At 35.9% G+C, this 23241-nt stretch overlaps 2 protein-coding genes across 4 annotated transcripts; both read left to right on the top strand.

Annotated features, from left to right (window-relative positions):
• Positions 1 to 795: 795 nt before the first annotated feature.
• Positions 796 to 5944, top strand: LOC126490451 (olfactory receptor 4F15-like). 2 transcript variants are annotated; one of them, XM_050125389.1, is made up of 2 exons: positions 796 to 803; positions 5014 to 5944. In XM_050125389.1, the coding sequence occupies exons 1-2, from the start codon at positions 796 to 798 to the stop codon at positions 5942 to 5944; spliced, it is 939 nt and encodes a 312-aa protein (XP_049981346.1). The 2 variants fall into 2 exon arrangements, with proteins under 2 accessions (XP_049981346.1, XP_049981345.1); XM_050125388.1 differs by lacking the exon at positions 796 to 803 and having other exon boundaries at positions 5009 to 5944.
• Positions 5945 to 20750: 14806 nt separating this feature from the next.
• Positions 20751 to 22726, top strand: LOC126490446 (olfactory receptor 4F3/4F16/4F29-like). 2 transcript variants are annotated; one of them, XM_050125383.1, is made up of 2 exons: positions 20751 to 20760; positions 21798 to 22726. In XM_050125383.1, exons 1-2 carry the CDS (start codon positions 20751 to 20753, stop codon positions 22724 to 22726), a joined length of 939 nt encoding a protein of 312 aa, XP_049981340.1. The 2 variants fall into 2 exon arrangements, with proteins under 2 accessions (XP_049981340.1, XP_049981339.1); XM_050125382.1 differs by lacking the exon at positions 20751 to 20760 and having other exon boundaries at positions 21788 to 22726.
• Positions 22727 to 23241: the final 515 nt, after the last annotated feature.

Raw genomic sequence — 23241 nt, 5'->3', positions numbered from 1 at the left:
GGGAAGGTAGGCAAAAGGTCCTATTCCTAACTAAGAGCTATGGGCAACTGATGGCTGCTGGGAAGGGGAGAGTCAGATGTCTTTAACAATGTGACCCATGGTGAGTTGACTATGCTACAATAGAAAACTGCACGTGCAACCGTGTATGAGAAACATCAACTGTATTTGATGGGCTGCAAAAGGACAAGAGTACATAAAGTTGCATAGGTGAGAAATCAGAGGTAGATCTGGCAGGAGCTGGAGAGGGGGTGGGTATGTTCAAAATACATTGACCAAAATTCTCAAAGAACTAATAAAAAAATAGAAAAACAGAAAACAAATGTCCAATCCTGATCAGTTACATTTATGCACTGCTGGTGGAAGGCATAAACTTGTCCAGATCCTATGGAAACATTTTTCTCTGAAAACACAGAAAAGAGATTAAACATAAGATGCAGGTAAACCACCCTTGTGTGTTTACTTGGAGATAAGACATCACAGAGATACTTCCACATCAATGTTTGCTGTAGCAGTGTTTACAGTAGATAGGACTTAGAACAAACCTAGGTGTCTCACCAAAGAAGAATGGATAAAGGGCATGTGATATATACACAGAATAAATTTTTTTTTCAGCCATAGAAAAGAAAAAAGTTGTATCATTTTCAGGGATATATATGGGGATAATCATATTAACTGAGTTAAGCCATGAAGACAAATATTTGTTTTCTCATATTTGTGTTTCCTAGAGTTTATATGCATTTTAAAAATCATGTATGTGTATATGACAAAATTTATCTAAGACAATAAAGGAAAATAATGGGAGAGTGAACAGTTAGGTAAGGGTGGAGTATGGGGTGAATGTGCTGACTATGTTACATATACATTATAAAGAATATAAAAATAAAATAATAAAAAAGGAAAAGAGCAGCACACACAATGCTGAACACAACTCTTATCAATCAGTAAATTGTTCTTTTTAGAACTAATTAATTGAGTATTACGTGACCTCACTTAATTAAGTACCTCACTTGATCTTCACTTCCCTCATTCCTAGCTAATAATGTCAAGTTTTCATTAGAATGATGGTTCCTGCAGAAAGCATGCCTAGAGCCGTAGAAGTAGACTTACGTGTTCTTTCTTTTCTATTCCTCTTTTCTGAACTGTTCATGCCTTTAAAAACACTGTTATCTGGAACAAGTTAAAATGCTGTGTTTGCGTGTATTTCTTTGTTGGGCTTGGAGGTCTTTAAACTTGGAGAACAAGTAGTGTAAATAAACTTCGTGTGTAGGTTTTTACTTTCAAGGAACTTACAATCTAGTGGACTTTAGCAAGACAACTTCTGGTATGATTTTGGAGATTATATTGTAGACAAATTTGTAAAGCAAAAAGAAATTAAACTGTTTTTGGATTGTTCTGGGTCATGTGTTCTCATTGAAGTATATAGTGAGATTCACATGATTTTGATTACTTTTATCTTCAAATACTCTGCTTCACTTTGTCTTCAGTGATCAGGTTCGAAGTGACAGATAAAAATCACCAAAGGCAATAGTCTAAGAACTGACTGTTTCAGTTTTATTTCCTCTCCAGTGACTCATTAGATTTTCATTTGTTACTTACACCAAAACGATTGGATTGCAGTGGTAATTCCCTGGGTCACATGAACAATGTTGGCACGTCTAGGCTCATCAGCAGCATCTATCTGGTCATTAGTTTCCACTCTCTTAATTAATATCCTTTTTTATTTACTCAGTTATTTCTAGAATAGCAGTGGTGTATGTCAAAACTTAGTTAGTAGGGAATTCTCTGACTGGAAATTCTGCCGTTTGGAAATAGGTAGGTGAAAGATGGAAAGGGAACATGATAATGGAGAAATTGGACACAGATTTTTTAATTCAATTTCAGAAAACTAGCCTAGTGGCAGAGTCTCATTTCTCTGTCTCTCTGTCTGCCTGTTGGTCTATCTTTCCATATACCTGTCAACCAGTTTTATATTATAATGTAGAGAAGATAGAACAGATCAAAATAGAAAGAAAATAACTGTAAAAAGTGGAGAAAGGCAAATATCAGACATAGAATATTACCTTGTAGTAAAAGAAATGTACCTTTGGTTTAAGAGCAATCTGAAGTTTTCAGCATATATTTTGGAGGGTGAAGTATGCCTAGTAAAGAATTTGGCTATTAATCACTTCAAGAATCAAAGTAGGATTTAATGTATAGAAGAAACCAAAAGTCAGGACTACCTGTTTTGATTTGTTTCCATGCTGGTCACAGACATGTTAACTAGAAATAAATTATAGATTGTAGTTCTCTGGTGCCTTTATTGAAACAAGAGTGGAATGATAGACACATAAATTAGACACAAAATAACTGTAGAGCCTTTTTGCAAAGTTTTCCCTGCATGTCTAATTTTTCTATTCTATAATTTACAAACATAAAATTGCTAAAATAGCATTCAATGGAAAAATAAAGCATTTTCTATGGATTATGTTTATTGAGCCTAGAGAAGCTAACTAACAAGGTGAGCCCTAAGAAAAAGATATATAGATCCACCTGGAAAGTGGAAATGGACAAGATCACCTGACAAAATTGGGAACAAAGGTTCAGGAGGAGAAGAAAGGATGGAAGGGAAAAAGGAGAGGAGAAGGGGAGAGGCAAGGAGAACTTGAGGGAATGGGATAGTCGAGATGGAGGAAGAACAGAAATGACAGCAAGGAAAGAGATATCTTGAATGAAGGAGCCATTATGGGTTTAGCAAGAAATCTGCCTCTAGAGAATTTCCCAAGAATTCACACGAATGATCCCAGCTAAGAACCTAAGCAACAGAGGAGAGGGTGTCTGAACTGGTTTATTGAGTTTTTAGTTGTTTTCTGTTTCATTCTAATTTGGGTTATCATACATGAAATACATTTAGATAATACCCAGGGAAAAACACAAACCCAAATACAGGCGCATAGAGATTGACATTATGAAACATATAGGGAAATAGTTAACAATATAACTGCTTAATTTGGAGACAGATAACATAAAAAGGAAGGAAAACAGGCAAAAACTGAATAGCAGAATGTCAATATCATCTGTGCATTTTTGCTTGTGGAAAAACAGACATGTACACAGGTTAAATGTTTGACCTTATAGTTCTACGAGCAGAAAAATACGCACTATCAAAATGATGGGGCAAAAGTAACCTCAAAAATATTTACTGTATCCTTAAATAGTGTATTTTTGTAAAAATTAGATATCCCTTTGGTGTCCATGGGATCAGAAATTTGACTTCTCTGATTTTATAACCAAGGTGGTAGTTCCTTTATTTTCTTTAAAGTATGAACTTCAAGTGGCTAAGATTCTATTCTAAATGACTAAGCCCAGGCAAATCTACAATATAGGATGATTTTTAGAAAGGAAATATTGGAGAGTCGTGGTTTCATAGCCTGTAAGCAAGAAATTAAAGAAAAGAAGACAAGATAATAATGGGTGTGTATTCTAGAGGATAAAAGTAATCAAAATATTCTTTCAGAATTTGCTCAGGTTACTCAGAACAAAAGATGCTCTGAGATCACTGAGCCTTCCAGGGGCCAATGGGTGTAACTCTTGTCTGTGAGACTCAGAAGACACAAGTCATGCCATTTCAGCATCATCTGATATGCTCAGTTATTTTCCTTCCTTCCTTCCTTCCTTCCTTCCTTCCTTCCTTCCTTCCTTCCTTCCTTCCTTCCTTCCTTCCTTCCTTCCTTCCTTCCTTCCCTTCTTCCCTCCCTCCCTCCCTCCCTCCTTCCCTCCTTCCTTTCCTCCTTCCTATCTAATTGTAAACACCATTTTTTGGTTCTATTCTACCCATATTCAAGATTGTTGGATGATCTTAGGCTTCATACAGTTTCCTAACATGGAAATTCCAGTTGCACAAACACTTGCTTTTCTTTCCAGAAAGTACTCTGAAAAGAGAGGAGTTTTCACATATCCATGAAGGGCACATTAGTTCTTAGTGTCTGAAATCTTGGAGACATTAGAATTTTATTTTATATGTGTAGAAAAGTTGTTTTGACATGTGAATTTCGATATTTAGAAAGACATCCTTAATTTTCTGTTATTTTGCTATTACAGTTTAGATTTTTTTCATTGATAATTTTACCTTTTGTTATATACAAACCTGTGTGATCCCATTTAGCCATGGGATTTTGAAGTATTCTGATAGTACACCATTATAATGGCCTGCTATGGTTTAAATGATTTTTATTCCCATTGCCTCTTAGACCTCATCTACACAACCCTCATTTAGTCTCTTTAACCTTGGGTATGTTTTTTTGGACATTGCAGTAAAGCTTAAACCTTAGGGGCTCTTGATTTTTCTGTTGTGTCTACATGAAATACTATCACCCCAAATACCATAATGAATTATTCACTGTTTTTTCATGTTTCTCATGTTTCTTCTCATTTGAACAATGAGCAAGAACTGTCTCATGCGTCCCATTTTGGAATCACATTCCAAGTACTGTCCTGGTGCTCCTTGCTTAAATTTCCTATAAGTGAAAGCATCATTTGAGACCTGTCTCAAAAAAAAGTGTATTATAATAGAGAGAAAGATGGTTTCTAACTTGAGGAATAAAATTAGAGTCTCTTCTGTGCAATAGCCAGTGTCTGCCCTGCATGTGTGGCAGATGAGATCAGTTGTTCTGATTCCAGGGACAGGATGGTTAACATTGAAAGCACTAACTCGGCAACTCAACATCAAGTGCTCTTGTTTTTGTGTTTGATCAGGTGCGACATGTACACCAGTTGGCTGGATTCTTTACAATTGTGTGTGATAGAGATCTCTGCAGCAAGTCTTCTTTTTAGAAAATCTTTGATTGTCATTTGTAACAAGAGCAATAGTGGCCAACAGGATGCAATTCAATTTTTGTGAAACACTCAGGTAATACTTGCTGTCCATTGTTAATATACCTTTCATAGTGAGTATGAAAACACTATTAATCTGAATATTCTCATTTTTTTCCCTTTAGGTAACAATAAAATAAACCCTTGAATTGGGCCCACCATGAGAGCAAACCATTCTGCAGTGTCTGAATTTGTGCTGCTGGGGCTCTCAAACTCCTGGGAGATCCAGATTTTTCTCTTTTTCTTTTTCTGTCTATTCTATGTGTCCAGTTTGACAGGAAACTTCATCATACTTGTCACTGTCACTTCTGACTCCTATTTGCATTCTCCTATGTATTTTCTACTGGCAAATCTCTCTGTTATTGATCTTATATTTTGCTCCATTGCAGCCCCCAAAATGATTTGTGATCTTTTTAGGAAGCAGAAAGTCATCTCTTTTGGAGGCTGTATCAGTCAGATATTTTTCAGTCACGCTGTTGGAGGCACTGAGATGGTGCTGCTCATAGCTATGGCCTTTGACAGGTATGTGGCCATATGCAAACCCCTCCACTATCTGACCATCATGAGCCCACGGGTGTGCTTGTTAATATTAATGGCTGCTTGGACCATTGGCCTCATTCATTCATCAGCCCAGTTGGCTTTTATTATAAACTTGCCCTTCTGTGGTCCTAACATATTAGACAGCTTCTATTGTGACATACCACAACTTCTTAAGCTTGCGTGCACAGATACTTACAAACTTGAGTTTATGGTCACTGCCAATAGTGGGTTCATTTCCTTGGTTGCATTCTTCTTACTCATCATCTCCTACATCTTCCTCCTCATCACTGTCCAGAAGCACACCTTCGGACCCTCATCCAAGGCCCTTTCTACTCTGTTGGCCCATATTACTGTCGTAATTTTGTTTTTTGGCCCATTGATTTTTTTCTATGTGTGGCCTGCTCCTCCAACACATGTGGATAAATTTCTAGCTATATTTGATGCAGTTTTGACTCCTTTTCTAAATCCAGTTATCTATACATTCAGGAACAGGGAGATGAAGATAGCAATCAGGAAAGGATTTTGTCAGTTCCTGGGTTTTAGAAAATTAATATAGATGGTCTGATTGAGATATAAAGAATTAAACTGAAGGTTCGTAGTAGCCAGTCCCCCTAAAGCACTTTGTGTTACAAATCCTTTGCATACATTCAGACAATCATCACCTGTCATGTGAGTCTCTTTTGTTTCCACTGAATAATGGGCAACTCTTTTTTTTTGAAGAGAAAGAAGGTATTTTTACAAAACATCTACCAATAAATATTTTAAATCTTCTTAATTCTCAAACAACTGTGCCAATAATTGCATTAACGTGTTTATGAAAAAGGTAGTTTGGTTCTAACAATAACCATGCCAGTTTCAAGCTGTTCTGCCACTGACATATTTCTTTTGTTAATGCAAAGATATTTATTAAGTATAAAATGGGACATATAGACAATTTGTCTAGTAAAAATAAACTGAAAAATTTAAAATTATTCATTTTAAATTATATATATATATATATGTGTGTGTGTGTGTGTGTGTGTGTGTGTGTGTGTGTGTACTGTATTTACATCATTTCCCCATCCCTCTATTCCCTCCAATGCTTTACATATTCCCCCTCCATCTCAAATTCCTGGTCTTTTCCCTTTATTGTTGTTACACAACATATACATAAATCAATCTGTACATATACCCTGCTGAGTTTGTTTACTATTGATCATTTGTATATGTTCATAGGGTGACCAATTGGTATTCAATAAAGTTAGGCTCTTCATTCCTAGGGAAGACTGATTCTTTTTCAGCAGTCAATAATTGTCTGTAGCTCTTTATTTAGGAATGAAATCTTGTGAGATTTCCCCTATCCATGTTGTCATGTCAACTTGGGTTGTCATTATTCAGATCCTATTGAGGCTGCAAAATTTAGGAGGTGTTATATACCAGCAGACTCCCTAGTCCTCTGACTCTTACAATCATTTGTACCTAACTTTATTGATGGTCCCTCAGTCTTAGGTATAGGGGTTGTGTTGTAGATGTCTCAACTGGGATGTGAACACCATGGTCTTTTGTTCTCTGCTTGTTGGACAGTTGTGGCTTTCTGTAATGAATCTCATCTGCTACAAAAAGAAGTTTTATTGATTAAGGGTGAGAGCTACACTTGCCTGTGGGTTTAAGGATAATTATAAAGAATGCAGTTAGAATATCAACTTGAAATAAGACCAAGACCCTTCCCCCATATCAAGGCTGAGCAAGGTAATCTATCATAGGGAATGGGCTCCAAAAAAAAAACAAACAAACAAACAAAAAAAAAACAGTTCATGCACCTGGGTAGGTCCTCATCTGACTGGCAGGGGCTGCCTCAATAGATCAAGCCATATAATTATATAATTTTCACCCACATTTAGAGGGTCTAGTTAGGTCCTACACAGGGTTCACCAGCTGTCAGTCCATAGTTCATGAGCTCCCACTAGCTTGGGACACCTATCTCTGTGGTTTATCCCATCATGGTTTTGACTCCCCTTATTCATAAGATCTCTCCTCCCTCTCTTCAACAGAGCTCCAGGAGCTCAGCCCATTGCTTCACTGTGGGTCCCCAGGAAGGCCTTACTCCCACTGAGGAGTCGATAGGCGATGGGAAGAGGGATGAGGGGTGAGAGAAGGGGAGGGATGGGGAACTGTGGTGGATATATAAAGTGAAAAGTAAAATTTTAATAAAAATATGGAGAAAATAATGCAGTTAGAGATTTTTGTTTTTTAGTTTTGAAATGGGAAGTAGTATGTTCTCCTTTAGGGTCCATGACCACATTAGCCACAGGTAGATGGCTAGGTTTATAGTAGCAGGCTTGAGTTCCCTCCTATGGAGTGGGACTGAAGTCCAGTTTCATAGCTATTGGTGCCCACAAAGTTATAAGTACCTCCATTGCACATTTGGGGAAATCTTGCTATCCTGATAGTCTTGTCGTTGATAAGTGTCCCAGCTACCTACACGTGTGGGAGGACTATAAGTTACTTTTCCCTTTTGGCAACTCTCATAGCACCTTCTGGTACTATGGAAGCTAGGCCCTGTGAAGTGGCTTCTAGATCAGATCAAGCTTGATTCCTCTAAGTCCTTGTCTGAGGTGCACAGTAAGAACTTATCTTCAACTTATGGGATGCAACCAAAGGCACCAAAACAGTTTATACTGCTTTTGGTGTTGCCTGGACTCCCCTGAGCAACAACTTAAAGGGAGGTTCTCATGCTTTATGCTGGAGAACTTGTTAGGTACTCTATGACTCTTTGGAGAAGGGTCACTATCACTTCAGGTATCATAAATTCATTTAAACTGTGTGTGTGTGTGTGTGTGTGTGTGCACGCGCATGTGCACGCATGTGTATGCATGGTTATGTAACTTTAGGTAATTGTGTTGTCTTTGAATTGTTTGACTTCTGAGGAAGGAGCAACAGCTGCTAAAAGACATTTGATCACAAATGCTGCTGGATTAATCTAACCCATAAATTTTGAAAATGCCTTGACTTTTAAATTTATTTTACTTTTCAGCACTGGACTCAGCTCCCAAATTCCAGTTAAAGTGTGGGAGGAATGAGTATATGAGCAAAGAGGTCAAGACCATGAGATATTCACCCACTGAAACAGTTTACCTGAGCTAATGGGAGCTCACCAACTCCAGCCTGACTGGGAAGCAACAAGCATAGGACCAAACTAGTCTCTCTGAATGTGGGTGACAGTTGCATGGCTCAGGTAGACTGAAGAGTCACTGGCAGTGGCACCAGGATTTATCCCTACTGCATATACTGGCTTTTTGGGATCCTATTCTCTTTGGATGTATACTTTGCTCAGCCTAGATATAGTAGGGAGGGCCTTGGACCTTCCATAAAGCAACGTGCCTTACCCTCTATGAGGATTGTGTGTGGGTGGAGTTGGAGGAGGGTGTGCGGAGGGAATGGGAGGAGGGGAACTTGGATTGGTATTTGTTAAAAAATCTAATAAAAATGGAAAAACAAACAAAAATAAACAGAACTAAATAAGCATTAGAGAGTTCTAGATTTTGCAAATTCACTCTCTAATTAAGACTAAAACAGACTGAGTGATAACAGAAACAGTGAGAATGCTGTGGCCTACTCCTCCTATTCCCTATGAGCTGAAGGAGTTCTTACAGCACTCTACTTCAATTTGTTATCAGGTTTTATGGAATCATATCTTGTGTTGATGGTTTCAACATTCTGTAACAACAAAATTCCATACAGTTGTAAAGATGGACTTTGTTGGTTAATAAAAGTAAAAGCAAAAAATAAAAAAAGATATTTTACTTTGGAGATTAGATTTTGCTTTTGTTTCCACAGGAAATGAGTGGCAATGGATTCATTATAGGTTAAGAAATACAAGGTTTGATTAAAGAAGAGTCCCTGAAAAAATCTTTGTTGGGAATGGATGACCCAGATGATCCAAGTTTCAGAGCATCTCTGCTGCAGTTTCCTCTGAGTTTTATATCTAGAACAGCCTCAAGACTGCTGGCTGAGATGATCACAGAATACTCCAGTATTTTTCTTTGTGTCCTCAAAGGTTATCAATGTTTCCATTCATCAGGAAGTATCTTAGATAACTTTGCCTACATTCCCCAAAAATGGATTATGGATGTTTGCCATTGTGTAGAGTATTGGTTACAAGTTTTTATATATAATGATGAGGAAAAAAAAAACTAAACAAAAGAGAATACATTTAGGGTTCTTGTTTTGAAAAGAAAAAAGGGCAAGTGTTTTGGGATAATTCTCTTGTACGTTGTAAAGATTTATCACTTGTATTGGTTTAATAAAACATTGATTGGCCAGTAGTCAGGCAGAAAGCATACATGGGCAGCCAGACTATGAGAATTCTTGGAAGTGGAAAGGTAGAGACACAGTAGCAAGCCAGACACAGACGAAGCAAGATGAGAAGGCCTTACTGAGAAAAGGTATCACACCACATGGCTAAGCATAGATAAGAATTATAAATTAATTTAAGTTTTAAGAGCTAGTTAATCACAAAGTTTATAATTAATATAAGCCTCTGTGTTTTTCATTGGGACTGAATGACTGAGGGACCAGGCTGTATGGAAACTTCTGCCTATGAACATATGTACATTATTGCCAGTTTTAAGTAAATAAAATAATGTAATTCTCTGTATTTTTTTTTTTACAAACCTTCTTAGGGTTACTCATTTTCTTCTTTCTGCTCTCCCAGTTAAAGAACCCTGTATTCCCCCATTTTCTCTTAGTTTCACCTGTGTTATGTTTTTACTATTTCTAGAGATCCTACATAATGGTTTATTTATTACTTGTTTGAATCACACATTAATTTTTTTCTCTAGTTCTGCTTGGTTATCTTGGTCTTATAAGTGAGCAAAAAGAGGCAACTACCTTTAAAGTTTTTACTACTTACATGTTATATGTCACAGATCTTGATTTTATACTCTTCCATATGTTAAAGAGTATTTTCTAGAACAGATGTTGGTAGATGTTCTGCAAAAGACTAGATTGCAATTAAGTTTGTCTTTGTGAGTGCCAAAGTTTCTTTTATTACATTTTAGTAATTTTATTAAGATAAAACATTTTATAAATTATTGGTTACAATGAAAAGATGTGAATCACTTCAAGTATATATAGTCAATGATATTTTTAGTAACTGATCAAGTTGCATGACCATTATCATCAATCACTTTTAGGATATTCCCTTTATGCTGGTAAGATCTCAGGATTATGTACTATTAAGTTATATTTGCTTTTTTCCTTACTAAAGGAAATCTTGGATTCTAAATTATTAAAAATATACTTTAAAAACTTATCTTTTAATGAACAATTTTATAGAATATAATATGATTATGGTTTCCCCTCATTTAACCCCTTCAGCTCCCTCCCACCCCTTTACCCACCCAACTCTATGTCTTTTTTATCTCTACTTTTACAAAACAAGCAAATAGGCATATAAAAGTAGACAAAGAAGAGCAGTAAAAATGTAAAAAAAGAGAAGTACAAGTAACACACATACACACCCCAAAACATAAGAACACAAAATTGGAAATCATAATATACAAGCAAAAGATAACTAAAACAAAAATCCCAAACAAAAATATGAGACAAAAAGTATACAATAATACCATTGAGTTTTGTGTCCATCTACTATTGGACATGTGGCTTGTCCTTAAATGTTATTAATATACCCAGTGAGACTCCACTGGGATAAAATAAATTTTCATTTCAAATGCAGATAGATTTTTGATTAGGACTGGGAACATGTGACCATTTCCCCCTTCAGCACTGGGATCCCATCTGGCTTTAACTTGCATAGACTTGTACATGTTGCTAAAGTCTCAGTGAATTCATTAGCATGTTATTTCTGTGGTGTCTAGAAGTCAGTTTCCTTGGTAGCATATATCCTCTCTGGCTTTTACAATCTTTCTGCCTCCTCTTTTGCATAGATCCCTGAGAAGGTGGGGTTTGATAAAAAACATTTTATTTAGGACTATTCCAAAGTCTTGCATTCTCTATACATTGTCTAGTAGTGGGTCTTTCTATTAGTTCCCATCTACTATAAGAGGAAATTTCTCTGACGGAGGTTCAGCAAAATACTTACCCATGAATATAGCAGAATGTCTTTAGGAGTCTATTTATTGCTATGCTCCTTTAGCAGTACAATAGTATTTGATTTTCCTCTAGGTTCATGGCCTATCCTGTGTCAGGTTTCTTGGTCATCAGGGCATGGTCAGGTATGGATTTTATCTCATCCGGAAAGAGTGGTTAGTTACTCCCATAACACTTGTGCCACTATTCCACCATCATAATATGCAAACAGGTCACCTTTGTAGACTGAATGGTTTGAAGCTAGGTTGTTGTTTACCTTTCTCTTTTTAGTAGTGTGAAGATTATCTCCTAGTACCACAAATACTTTTCAGTTTGGCTGAAGGTTCTAGTTATTTGCCAGCTCTACTTTGTAATCAGTAAGATATGTAAGTGTTTTTTTTTTCAGTAACAGGGCCTTACCATTAATGTGTAAAGAATATTCAATAGCCTTATTAATAGCCTGAGATGTTTTGGTGTTTTCATGGGCCAAATGACTCAACTAAATATAACCCATAGTTGGCATTAGATGTCTTAATTGGTGGTAGCAGAGGTCTGGTCTAGTTGGGGCATTGTTTCCCCTATTATTTTGTGTTGTAATAGGAGCGGCGGGGCTGCATCCCCAGCACCCCGGCTGCCTGCTAGCTTATGCCCCAAAATAATTACATGGACACTGTATTCTTTTAAGCACTGCTTGGCCCACTATATCTAGCCTCTTCTCCGCTAACTCTTGCACCTGGACTAGTTCATTTCTAATAATCTGTGTAGCCAGGAGGTGGCTTACCAGAAAAGATCTGAACATACGTCCATTCTGGGTCAGAGCTTCATTGGGTGTCTCAGAGAGCAGAGCTGCCCGGGAGAGGGGAGCATGGCATCTCTGAGCTCACTTCCTCTTCCTCCCAGCATTCTGTTCTGTTTACTCCTCCCACCTATGTTTTAACCTATGAGGGTCATCCAAGCAGTTTATTTTTTAACCAATGACCTTCCTTTATCAATTTTGTAACTCAGATTTATATATACTAGGTTTCCATATGACACATAGAATGGCCTTAGTTATAGTTGTCTCTCCCAGATTTCCTCCTTTAACTCCCTCTTTCTTATTGCTCTTGTTTCAGTCTCTCCTACATCTCCCCGTACCTATATATTTCTTGGGAGATTTGCTCTTTCCTCCTACTTCTTTACTCTATTCCTATGTATTATAGCATGCTTCTCAAAGTCTTAAAAACTAACATCCACATAGAAGAAAACAAATATAATATTTGTCTTTATGGGTCTGGGTCACCTAATTCAGGATGAATTTTTTATATCTCCATCAATTTATCTGTGGATTTCATAATTTTGTTTTTTAACAATTTTTTTTAATTTTGTAAGTGTACCACTTTCATTACCTATTAATTTGTTAATGGACATCTAAACTGTATCCAATTTCTGACTATTATGAGTACAGCAGCAATGAAAATGTTTGAGCAAATATTCTCTAATTAGAATGAAGCATTGTTTGGGTTTTGAGGTAGATCTAGTCCAAGATTCCTGAGGAAATGTCATTGATTTTTCACAATGGCCAGACAAGATTTTTTCTCCTTCTAGCCAAGAATCAGTGAGCCCCTTTCCCCACATCTCCACAAGCATAAACTATCATTTGTTTTATTAACCTTGGCCATTCTGGAAGTTGTAAAATGAATTGTCAAAAATAGTTTTATTTACCTTTCCCTAATGACTAGGGATGCTGAACATTTTTAAAGTGTTTTAAAGCCATTTGTGTTTTAATTTTTTATTATTTATTTATTTATTAAAGATTTCTGTCTCTCCCCCTCACCTCTTCCCCTTTCCCTCCCCCCCCCCAATCAAGTCCCCCTCCCTCGTCAGCCCAAAGAGCAATCAGGGTTCCCTGCCCTGTGGGAAGTCCAAGGACCCCCCACCTCCATCCAGGTCTAGTAAGGTGAGCATCCAAACTGCCTAGGCTCCCACAAAACCAATAGGTGCAGTAGGATCAAAAACCCATTGCCATTGTTCTTGAGGTCTCAGTAGTCCTCATTGTCCGCTATGTTCAGCAAGACCGGTTTTATTGAGAACTCTCTGCATAGTCCTTTACCTCATTTTAACTTGGATTACTTGCTTTCTTGATGCTCTGCAGCCTGTCAATTTGTTTTAATGAAGGTGTTATTTACCATACAGAAGTTTTTCACTTTCATGAGGGTCCATTTATTAACTATTGTTCTTAGTGCCTGCGCTATTGATTTCCTGACCAGAAAGTCTTTTATTGTTACAATGAATTTAAGACTATTCCCCACTTTCTCTCCTATCAGATTCAGGATATTTAATCTTATGTTGAGGTCCTTTGTTCATATGGAGTTGAGGTTTATGCAGTGTGATAAAGATGGATCTATTTGCATTATTCTACATGATGCCACTCAGTTTGACCAGCAAAATTTATTGAAAATGTTCTCATTTTTTCCAGTTTGTTTCTGGCTTCATTTTAAAAAATCAAGTGTCTGCAGGTGTGTGTATGTATGCTTCGGTTTCAACCTGCTTCCATTGGTCAGCATGTCTATTTTTATATCAATACTGTACTTTTAAAAAATAACACCTAAAAAGTAGATGGCAAGAAATAATCAAACTCAGGCTGAAATTAATAAAAAAGAAACAATAACAAAGATACAAAGAATGATGAAATGAAAAGTTAATGTTTTGAGAAAATCAGTAATAATGATAAACCTTTATCAAAATTAACTATAACACAGAGAAAAGAGCTACAAATTAATAAAATTAGAGATAAAAAGAATGACATAGCAGTAGACACCAAGGAAATCCAGAGTATCATAAGGACATTCTTTGTTTTTCCCTTTTTTTCTTTTGTTTAAAATAGACTCTTTTTCATATAATATCGTGATTATAGTTTCCCCTTCTTCTATACCTACCAGTTTCTTTTCAACCCCAACCCTCTCCAGATCCACTCCCTTTCTGTCTCTCATTAGAAAAAGAACGGCTGAAGTATGTTTCCAGGATATAGCAGAAGAATAGATCCTGTTTTCTAATACAATCTGTCAGTCTGTGTCTTTTTATTAGGAAATTGAGAACATTAAAACTGAAGGTTATCAATGATAAGTTTTGTTGATTCCTTATGATTTGTTGATATGGTATTGGTTCCTTTCTTTTTGATTTACTGGTCTAGGGTTATTTATTCTTTGTGCTTTCTTGGATGTGGTTGACCATTTCAAGTTAAAGTTTTCCTTGAGAGCCTTCTGTAGAGTTGGATTTGTAGGCACTTAGTATTCAAAATTTGTTGTTTTTTTTTTTTTTTGTTTGTGGAATGTTTTGTTTTCTGCCTCAATTGTGACTGAAAGTTTTGTTAGGTCTAGTAGTCTGGGCTGTCATCTCTTAGACGTTTATAGAACATCTCTTGCAGACTTGGTTGCCTTTGTAGCCTCCATGTTGTGTAGCCTCCATGTAGATGTCAGGTGTTATTCTAATGTGTAATTTACATGTTACCTGGTCTTTTCCCCTTGCTGTTTTTAATATTCTTTCTTTGTTCTGTATGTTTAGTGTTTTGATTATTATGTGACAAGGGGACTTTATTTTCTAGTCCAGTCTATTTGTTTTTCTGTTTGCTTGTCATACGTTGAAAAACATTTTTTCTTTAGGAAAACTTTGTTCTGTGATTTTCTTGAAAATATTTTTTGCGTCTTTGATATAATTTTCTTTTCCTTTCTCAATTTCTATTATTCATAGAATTGGCCTATCACAATATTCCATCTTTTCTGCATGGCTTGTTCCTGAAATTTTTATATTTAACATTTTCTTTGATTTAGGTATCAAGTTCTTATATCCTGCCTTTATTGCCTAAGATTATGTTTTCCATCTCTGTTGATGAAACTTATCTCTGAGGTTTCTGTTTGATTTTGTAAAATTTTCATTTCCAATTTTATTTTTGGGGGTTCTTTTACTGATTCTAGTTACACTTTTATGACTTTAACTATCGCCATCATTTCATTTAAATTTATTTGTATATTTAAAGACTCCATTAATGGATTTTATTCATAACTCTTTAAAAGTCATGAACATATTCATAATAGCTGTGTTTTAGCTATATTGCATTTCTCAGGAGCTACTGTAATAGGGTTTCTGAGTTTTTCTAAAAACATATTATCTTGTGTGTTAATGATGTGGCATCTGGGTTTGGAATTATAGATATTGATATCTGTTCTTGTCTTTGTTGGGTGGGTATTCCATTCCTTGATTCTGTTGCTTTCTCTGGATCTTAGGCAAGTGTAGTGGCTATATGTTGCCATGTAGTGAGTGCTTCTGAGTCCCTCATTTGTGTGGCCAAAGCTCACAGAATTTCTTGGAAATGAAAGCAGAAAGAACATAGGAGATGGATGAGGAGGAGGAATGCTATGAACTTGACACTGCTGTTACATTAATGAACTTCAGAGTCTGTTATTACCTGTCCCAAATCTATATAAGATCAAGTTAGTCAAAATTCTAGCCTAAATGGGGAAAGTGCTCACAACTCTCTACCTCCAGCAAGGGAACTATGGGCAGATGATAGGTGCTAGGGAAGGGAGAAATATTCTTCTTTGAGACTGTGATCACTGGTCATTCGTCTTTGCTCCATTGCATCATCTCATATCCTTGAACATATGGACAGCATTAAGTGGATCCATTGGTTAATTTAAGAAGAAAAAAAACCATAAAGTTGGCAAAATTTGAGTAATTTAAAGCTTGAAAGCTTAACATGTGGTTGGATACATTACATTGTAGATATATATATATGCAAATTTCAAAGAATAAAAAAGAAAATATGCCAACAAATGAAGTAATTTTCAAAGTATTTCTAAACAGCAAAGTCTCTTCTCATAGGGGATTTACAAGTCTATTTCTCCCATTAACAGCTTCTCTACCTGGCCACCATGGGAAAATACAAATATTCCTGTGGGATAATTCTTTAGGTCATGTGATTTTAGTCTCTCAAACAATCTCAGATCTCTGTGGCACTATTTGGTCACTTCCTTCTAGAGTTACAGTTAACATCCATACTAACATGTCTCCAATAGTCCTGCAGAGAGCCTGGGGCAGATTACAACTCTATCTGTAATAACATTGTTGTTTTTGTTCCCTTATCACAAAAGGTAGGTAAGGGAAGAATAGTAACAATATTAGAGGATACAAGTATCTCTGTTTTAGGGATGGAGATTGTATTGATTGTGTGATGAAAATCATCTGTCCGTGTATACTCTGATATTCCTGGGAAATTAGGGTAACTACTTATTTTGTCCTTAGAATTTATACACCAATATGATGATCATCTTCCATGAACACTGATCTCATTAATTCCTCTCTCAGCAGTCTAAGTTCACTCTCCTGAATTAATTTGTTAACAATGTGTAATCATCTTAAAGCCTAAGCCCAAGCAATATTATCAAACTGCCTTTAATTTTGTTTTCCAGTGTTCTAAACAGTTCTATGCTTACTCCAACCTATGCTCTCATCCTTGTCCCAGAGTGTCTTGAACTAGACTGTCACTTCTGATACTTGTCTTCCTCTCAAAAGGATTTATCAAGTTTTATCTTTAAATATTTTCATTTATCAAATTGTTGTTCAATACTACCTTTTCAAAATTCGGTTCTCTGATCATCCAGCTACAGTGTCTCCTTGTGCTTTGATTAGGCTTTACAGAGGCTATGGTGCTTCTGTAACAGTTACCATGCTATCCCTATTATACAAATGTCAGTAGATACTGTTTTTAAAGCACCAAATAAACAACATCTTTAGCAAATACATTCTAATAACAAAATAATTTACTAAAATTTTTTATTGGAATGAGAATCAAAAGAATTATGCTTACATTTGACTTGACTTGTCTTCTGTATCCACTATTAATTATTAGATTTACATAAATTGTGTATGTGTTTTCCATTCATATGTCACTATGTCCAATATGTGGCTATGACCAAAAAGTACTAAATGATGAATAGATATGATAAATGTATATTGTCATTTCCATCAATACTTTACCATGCTTAGAGAGCAAATAGAGAGTAATTTAAAAGTCTGGGGAGATTTCAAAATCCACGCCACTCATCACTGTACTGTAATAAAACATTCCCTACATTTTCTCTTGTTAGAGCTATTCGAGAAGAGAGGTAGAAATTTATGAGGAGTGTCTGAAAGATCAAATTTTGCCTCTACTAAGTACATATGTATGTTATACTATTATAGGGTCTTCTGTTCGCTACACACTGGCTTCTTAAGTACTCGTGACAATCATATTTTTGGGTGAATCACATGTCCATTGTTTCTCAAGAAACATTTTTTTTCAATATAATATTTTTATTAACTATTTGTAAATTTCAGACATTGCACTGTGATCACACTGGCTTCCCTTTCCTCCCAGGTTCACCCTCCCACCCTACTGCCCTCCTCCAGTGGCCCCTCAAAAAAAAAAAAAAGAAGGAAAAGAAAAGAAAATAACCCACCACGTTTAATATGTCTTGCCCATATGCGCACCAAAACATGGTCAAATTCCCAATGACTAATCCCTTAAAGAAAACCGAGTCCTTTGCTACCCAGTCACCAGAAGCCATCAACTGTGAAGAGCTACACTTCAGCATGAAAGAAACAATTTTTGTTCCCATTATCATGTTGGCAATTAGGCAACTTGTGAGTACTGGAAATCCAGGTACTGGAAAGAGTGATGTTTTTGTTTTGTTTTGTTTTTCCCCTTAATCTCAGAGCCAGGAGCAATTCCAGACAGTTTGATTGGAAGTAAAAATCGGATCTTCTTATTTACTTAGGATCATGCTCGTTTTTATTTGAATTCCTAGATTTCCCCTTTTGTATATTCTCTTCCTCTTGCATTATCACTTTCCATATTTTTTCCGATTCTGCTTTACACCCATTTTCTTTTTTTATTTTATTACTTTTTACCTCTCAGAATGTTGCTTAAACATTGTGTATCTACATAAGAAATCTTTCTCCTTAGCCCATGCAAGAATTATTTTGTTGTTTTGTGAAGACCACAATGCTTCTGAGTAGACTACTAATTGTGTTTAGTGCCTATAACTAATCACAATTTATATACTATTTGAAGACATGGAAAAAATAGGAGGTGTTAGCAATACTATTCACTCTAGAAATATTTACTGACTTTCATGTCCATTGTGAACCTGTAGTGACAGAAATGAAAAACATAGCTCATCTGAGTAAAGATTCTACATATTGTAGAAAAAGTACTTTTTATTGTATTATTACTCATATCCCACCATAGTTCACATTCTCCCTAAATATATTGTATTTTATAGATAACATAATTTACTTATTTCATGCTCATTTTATACATGTAAAATGTAATTTCTTCAACTCTGTATATCATAGGCTGCCTATTGCTTTATATTACAACTACTCTCTGTGCAATTTATGCTTTTCTAACTGGTTTACTGAGTTGGGCACCTACAGATATTAGGGAAAATCCTGTTATGAGATGGTATGGTTTAGGAAAGTATTGTGAATTTTCATTGATATTTTGTTAATATTTATTAATTTTATAAAATCTTTAATTATGAAATTTCTACTGAATCTTACAAAGATTGTTTACTATATTTACCTCTTGTACTATCCTTTATTAGGCTCTCCCTACACTCCTTGTCATATTCTTCTTCTGTACCTTTAATTATTCCTTCTTTTAGTTCCAGGTTTAGCTCTCTATATGTATAAAATAGAAACTGTACAATATTTGTCCTTCTGTGTCTGGGTTATTTTACTTCCTATTAGAAGCAGTTTCATCAATTTTCCTGAAAACAATATAATACTTTTCTCTTAGTAAAAACCAATTGTGTACACTTAACACATTCCATTTATTTATTAATTTATTAAGAGGCACTTATGTCAATTTCACACCTTGGTATGAGTAATGACGCAATATCCATAAGCATTCAAGTGTCTCTGGAGCACGGTGATAATTTCCTGTGCTAGTATATGACAAGGATATGTAGAAATCCTTATTTTAACTTGTGAAGAGCTTGCATACTTATTTGCATAGTGTCTGAACCATTTTTTGTTAGCACAATAGTGACTAAGGGTTCCTTTCCCCATGCATTTTCTCATTGTATTTGTAGTTTTCTCACATGGCAGTTGTTTTGATTGTGGTGAGATGAAATTTCAGTGTAGTTTTTGATTTGTATATTCATGATGACCATGGATGTTGAATATTTTTAGAAGATTAATAATGTGGAGGTAGAAAAGGCATTTCAATAACAAATATTCCTTCAATTTTTTAACCATTGTGATTTTTTTTCCGAATGAGCCCTAAAGTAACGAGTGAAAATGATACATGGCAGCAACAGACACTTTTATTTATTTTTAGAGTTTGTTCACAGTTATTAGTCATGGTTATTATTTAAATTAATTGTTAATATCATGCAAATCATTTTAGTGCACATAACAGAAAAATTAGGTCAATATGTGAATTGATAATTTTAATACTTTACATTTAAAATTTTGATTTTGGATTTTCATTTTTAGGTAATGTTTTAGAGAATGTGCAGTTTATAAGTCAAGAATCTAAAGTCCTGGGTTCTGGTTCCTAGTTCTGCTAATAGTGGGAATAAGAGAAGTTTAATTTGTAATTTTGAGTCTCAGAATTTTTCAGCCTGAACAATGGTAAAGCCAGAGTTAAATAGTTCTAGGTGTCTACTAGGTGATTTTATTTTCCCACAGAAAGCCTTTCTTTATTTTTATCAGCAGAAAATTCCTAACCCTCCTATCAGTGCTTACATTAATAGAAGATAGTGTGAAATCTTAAATATTTGTGTATTTCTTTTTTCTTTTTCTTTTCTTTTTTTTTTTTTTTTGGTTTTTGGTTTTTGGAGACAGGGTTTCTCTGTGGTTTTGGAGCCAGCCCTGGAACTAGCTCTTGTAGACCAGGCTGGTCTCGAACTTACAGAGATCCGCCTGCCTCTGCCTCCCAAGTGCTGGGATTAAAGGCGTACGCCACCACTGCCCGGCATATTTGTGTATTTCTTAGGCCTTGAGAAAGCATGGCAAGATGAGGCACAGGCTCCAGAATAACCAGTGTAATGCAATGAGCAGTAGAGGCATGGTATAATCTTATAGACTTGGAAGCAGATGAGAAAAGACTCAGTGGACAGATCTGAAGTATATTATGATAAAAGAGACAAACTAGCTTCAGAAAGCAAGGTCCCATGTGATTCCAAATGTACTCATCATATGAAGTTGTCAAATTGTCAGGCATAGAAAGTAGAATGGCTATTAGAAACTAGAAAAGGGTCTTAGGAGTCATGTTTAAGAGTTGTTTTATAAATATAACATTTCAAAGTTACATCATAAAGTTTGGAATATATGTTTTGCAATAATATGAGATATTCAATATCACTTAGCTGTATATTTAAAAGGGTCAGGATGATCTCCTATTTTTAAAACCACATTAAAATGGCTCACGCCTTTAATCCCAGCACTTGGGAGGCAGAGGCAGGCGATCCCTGTGAGTTCGAGGCCAGCCTGGTCTACAAGAGCTAGTTCCAGGACAGGAACCAAAAGCTACAGAGAAACCCTGTCTCGAAAATAAAATAAAAAAAAAAAGAGGTGACTTAGAAGAATAAGGAGCCTGGTCAACATGACAAAGAATGTACATTCTGCCTTCGTTAAAGTCGTTGAGCTTCATATGTATATATATGTATATATATGTATATATATGTATATATATATGTGTGTGTATACATATATTTCATGTATTTAATCTTAAACTATATCTTATGATTTAGACTATTTTTAAAAATTCAGTTCTAACTTAAGTATCATATATCTCTAACTTCCTGAACTTCTTGGTGGAGATTCAACAACTAATTTTTAAGTTAGTATTTCCTGTTATATAGTCTCTTTGTGTAAGTTTTATGTAAAAGATAAAAATTGGAATGAAGTGTATGGCATAGTCAGATGTAACTAACACTGTGTCTTTCGTACCTTTGGAGAAAAGTAAGTTTCCCATGCATTCTTTCATATTTGTAAGCAAATGGAATTTCTTGCTTGCATAATCCATTTATTAGTATTGCTGTTGTGAAAAATTTAGCTTTATGTTATTTTCTAATTAATTTTAGGCTATGAAAGGCTTTGTGTTGAATTATGCTGTTATTTATGCAACACCATTGTCATTCTCACTATCATTAATATCATCATTATTTATCCCATGTGAAAAATTTTATTAAGTAGTTATAGTTATAATAAAGCACAAATAATTAAATTACTGTAATCCCTAATAATTCTACTTTCTTCCTCATTTTCTTAGTTCTCAGGTTCTATAGACCAGTTGATTGGATCAATGGATAGAGGGAACCACACAGAGGTGTCTGAGTTTGTGTTTCTGGGATTCGCCCACTCTTGGGAGATTCAGCTCCTCCTGCTTGTGCTCGCCTCTGTGCTCTATGTGCTAAGCATGACTGGAAACATCCTCATTGTGTTCTCTGTGATCACTGACCCTCACTTACACTCCCCCATGTACTTTCTACTGGCAGGTCTCTCCTTCATTGACTTGGCAGCCTGTTCCGTTACTTCCCCCAAGATGGTTTATGATTTGTTTAGAAAGTACAAAGTCATCTCCTTTGGAGGCTGTATGACTCAGATCTTCTTTATTCATGTCATTGGTGGTGTGGAGATGGTGCTGCTTGTGGCTATGGCATTTGACAGATATGTGGCCATATGTAAGCCTCTGCACTACCTGACCATCATGAGCCCACGAGTGTGTGTTTTGTGTCTGGCTGCCTCTTGGGTCCTGGGCATTAGTCACTCATTGTTCCAGCTGGCTTTTGTTATTGGCTTACCCTTCTGTGGCCCAAATGTATTTGACAGCTTTTACTGTGACCTTCCTCGGCTTCTCAAATTGGCATGTACAGACACCTACAAATTGCAGTTCATGGTCACTGTCAACAGTGGGTTCATCTGTGTAGGCTCTTTCTTGTTGCTTCTCATTTCTTACATCTTCATCCTGTTCAGTGTTTGGAAACATTCTTCAGGAGGTTCATCCAAAGCCCTCTCCACTCTCTCAGCTCACATCACTGTGGTGTTTTTATTCTTTGGTCCCACACTGTTTGTTTATACATGGCCACATCCTGACTCCCAAATAGACAAATTTCTTGCTCTTTTCGATGCAGTTTTTACTCCTTTTCTAAATCCAGTTATCTATACATTTAGGAATAAAGAAATGAAGGCAGCAATAAAGAGAATTTTCAAAACACTATTAACTTTTAGAAACATCTCATAAATAGTATAAAAACATCTTTGAATAATAATGTTTTCTGTATGGAACATTTTGTATTGGCATCCCTGATGTGCATAATCAATGAGTGTTATGTTCTTTAATAATGCTCTTGTACATTTAAAAAAGGAATGTGTCGATTCAGATGATGTGCACAAATATGTAGTAATTATACTACATTTCCAGCAATAGAGGAGAGGGTGTCTGAACTGATCTTACCCTGTAGTCAGACTGATGATTATATTAAATATCACCATAGAAGCTTTGTCCAACAACAGATGGAAACAGAGGCAATGACCCACATCGGAGCACTGGACTGAACTCCCAAGATCCAGTTGAAGAGTGGAGGGAGTGAGAGTATGAGGAATTCAAGACCATGAGGGGTTCATCCACTGTGAAAGTTTGCCTGAGCTAATGGTAGCTCACCAACTCCACCAGCTCACTCACCAGCTCACTCGAATGGGAGTGAAAGAGCATGGGAACAAACAAGGCCCTCTTAAGGGGCTTGACAGTTGGGCAGA

The sequence above is a fragment of the Alexandromys fortis genome, unplaced genomic scaffold, assembly GCF_014885135.2.
Source record: "Alexandromys fortis isolate MF-2015 unplaced genomic scaffold, M_Fortis_MF-2015_v1.1 scaffold_229, whole genome shotgun sequence".
NCBI lineage: Eukaryota > Metazoa > Chordata > Mammalia > Rodentia > Cricetidae > Alexandromys > Alexandromys fortis.
The sequence above is the reverse complement of the archived record's forward strand: the minus strand, read 5'-3'. Positions and strand labels throughout refer to the sequence as shown.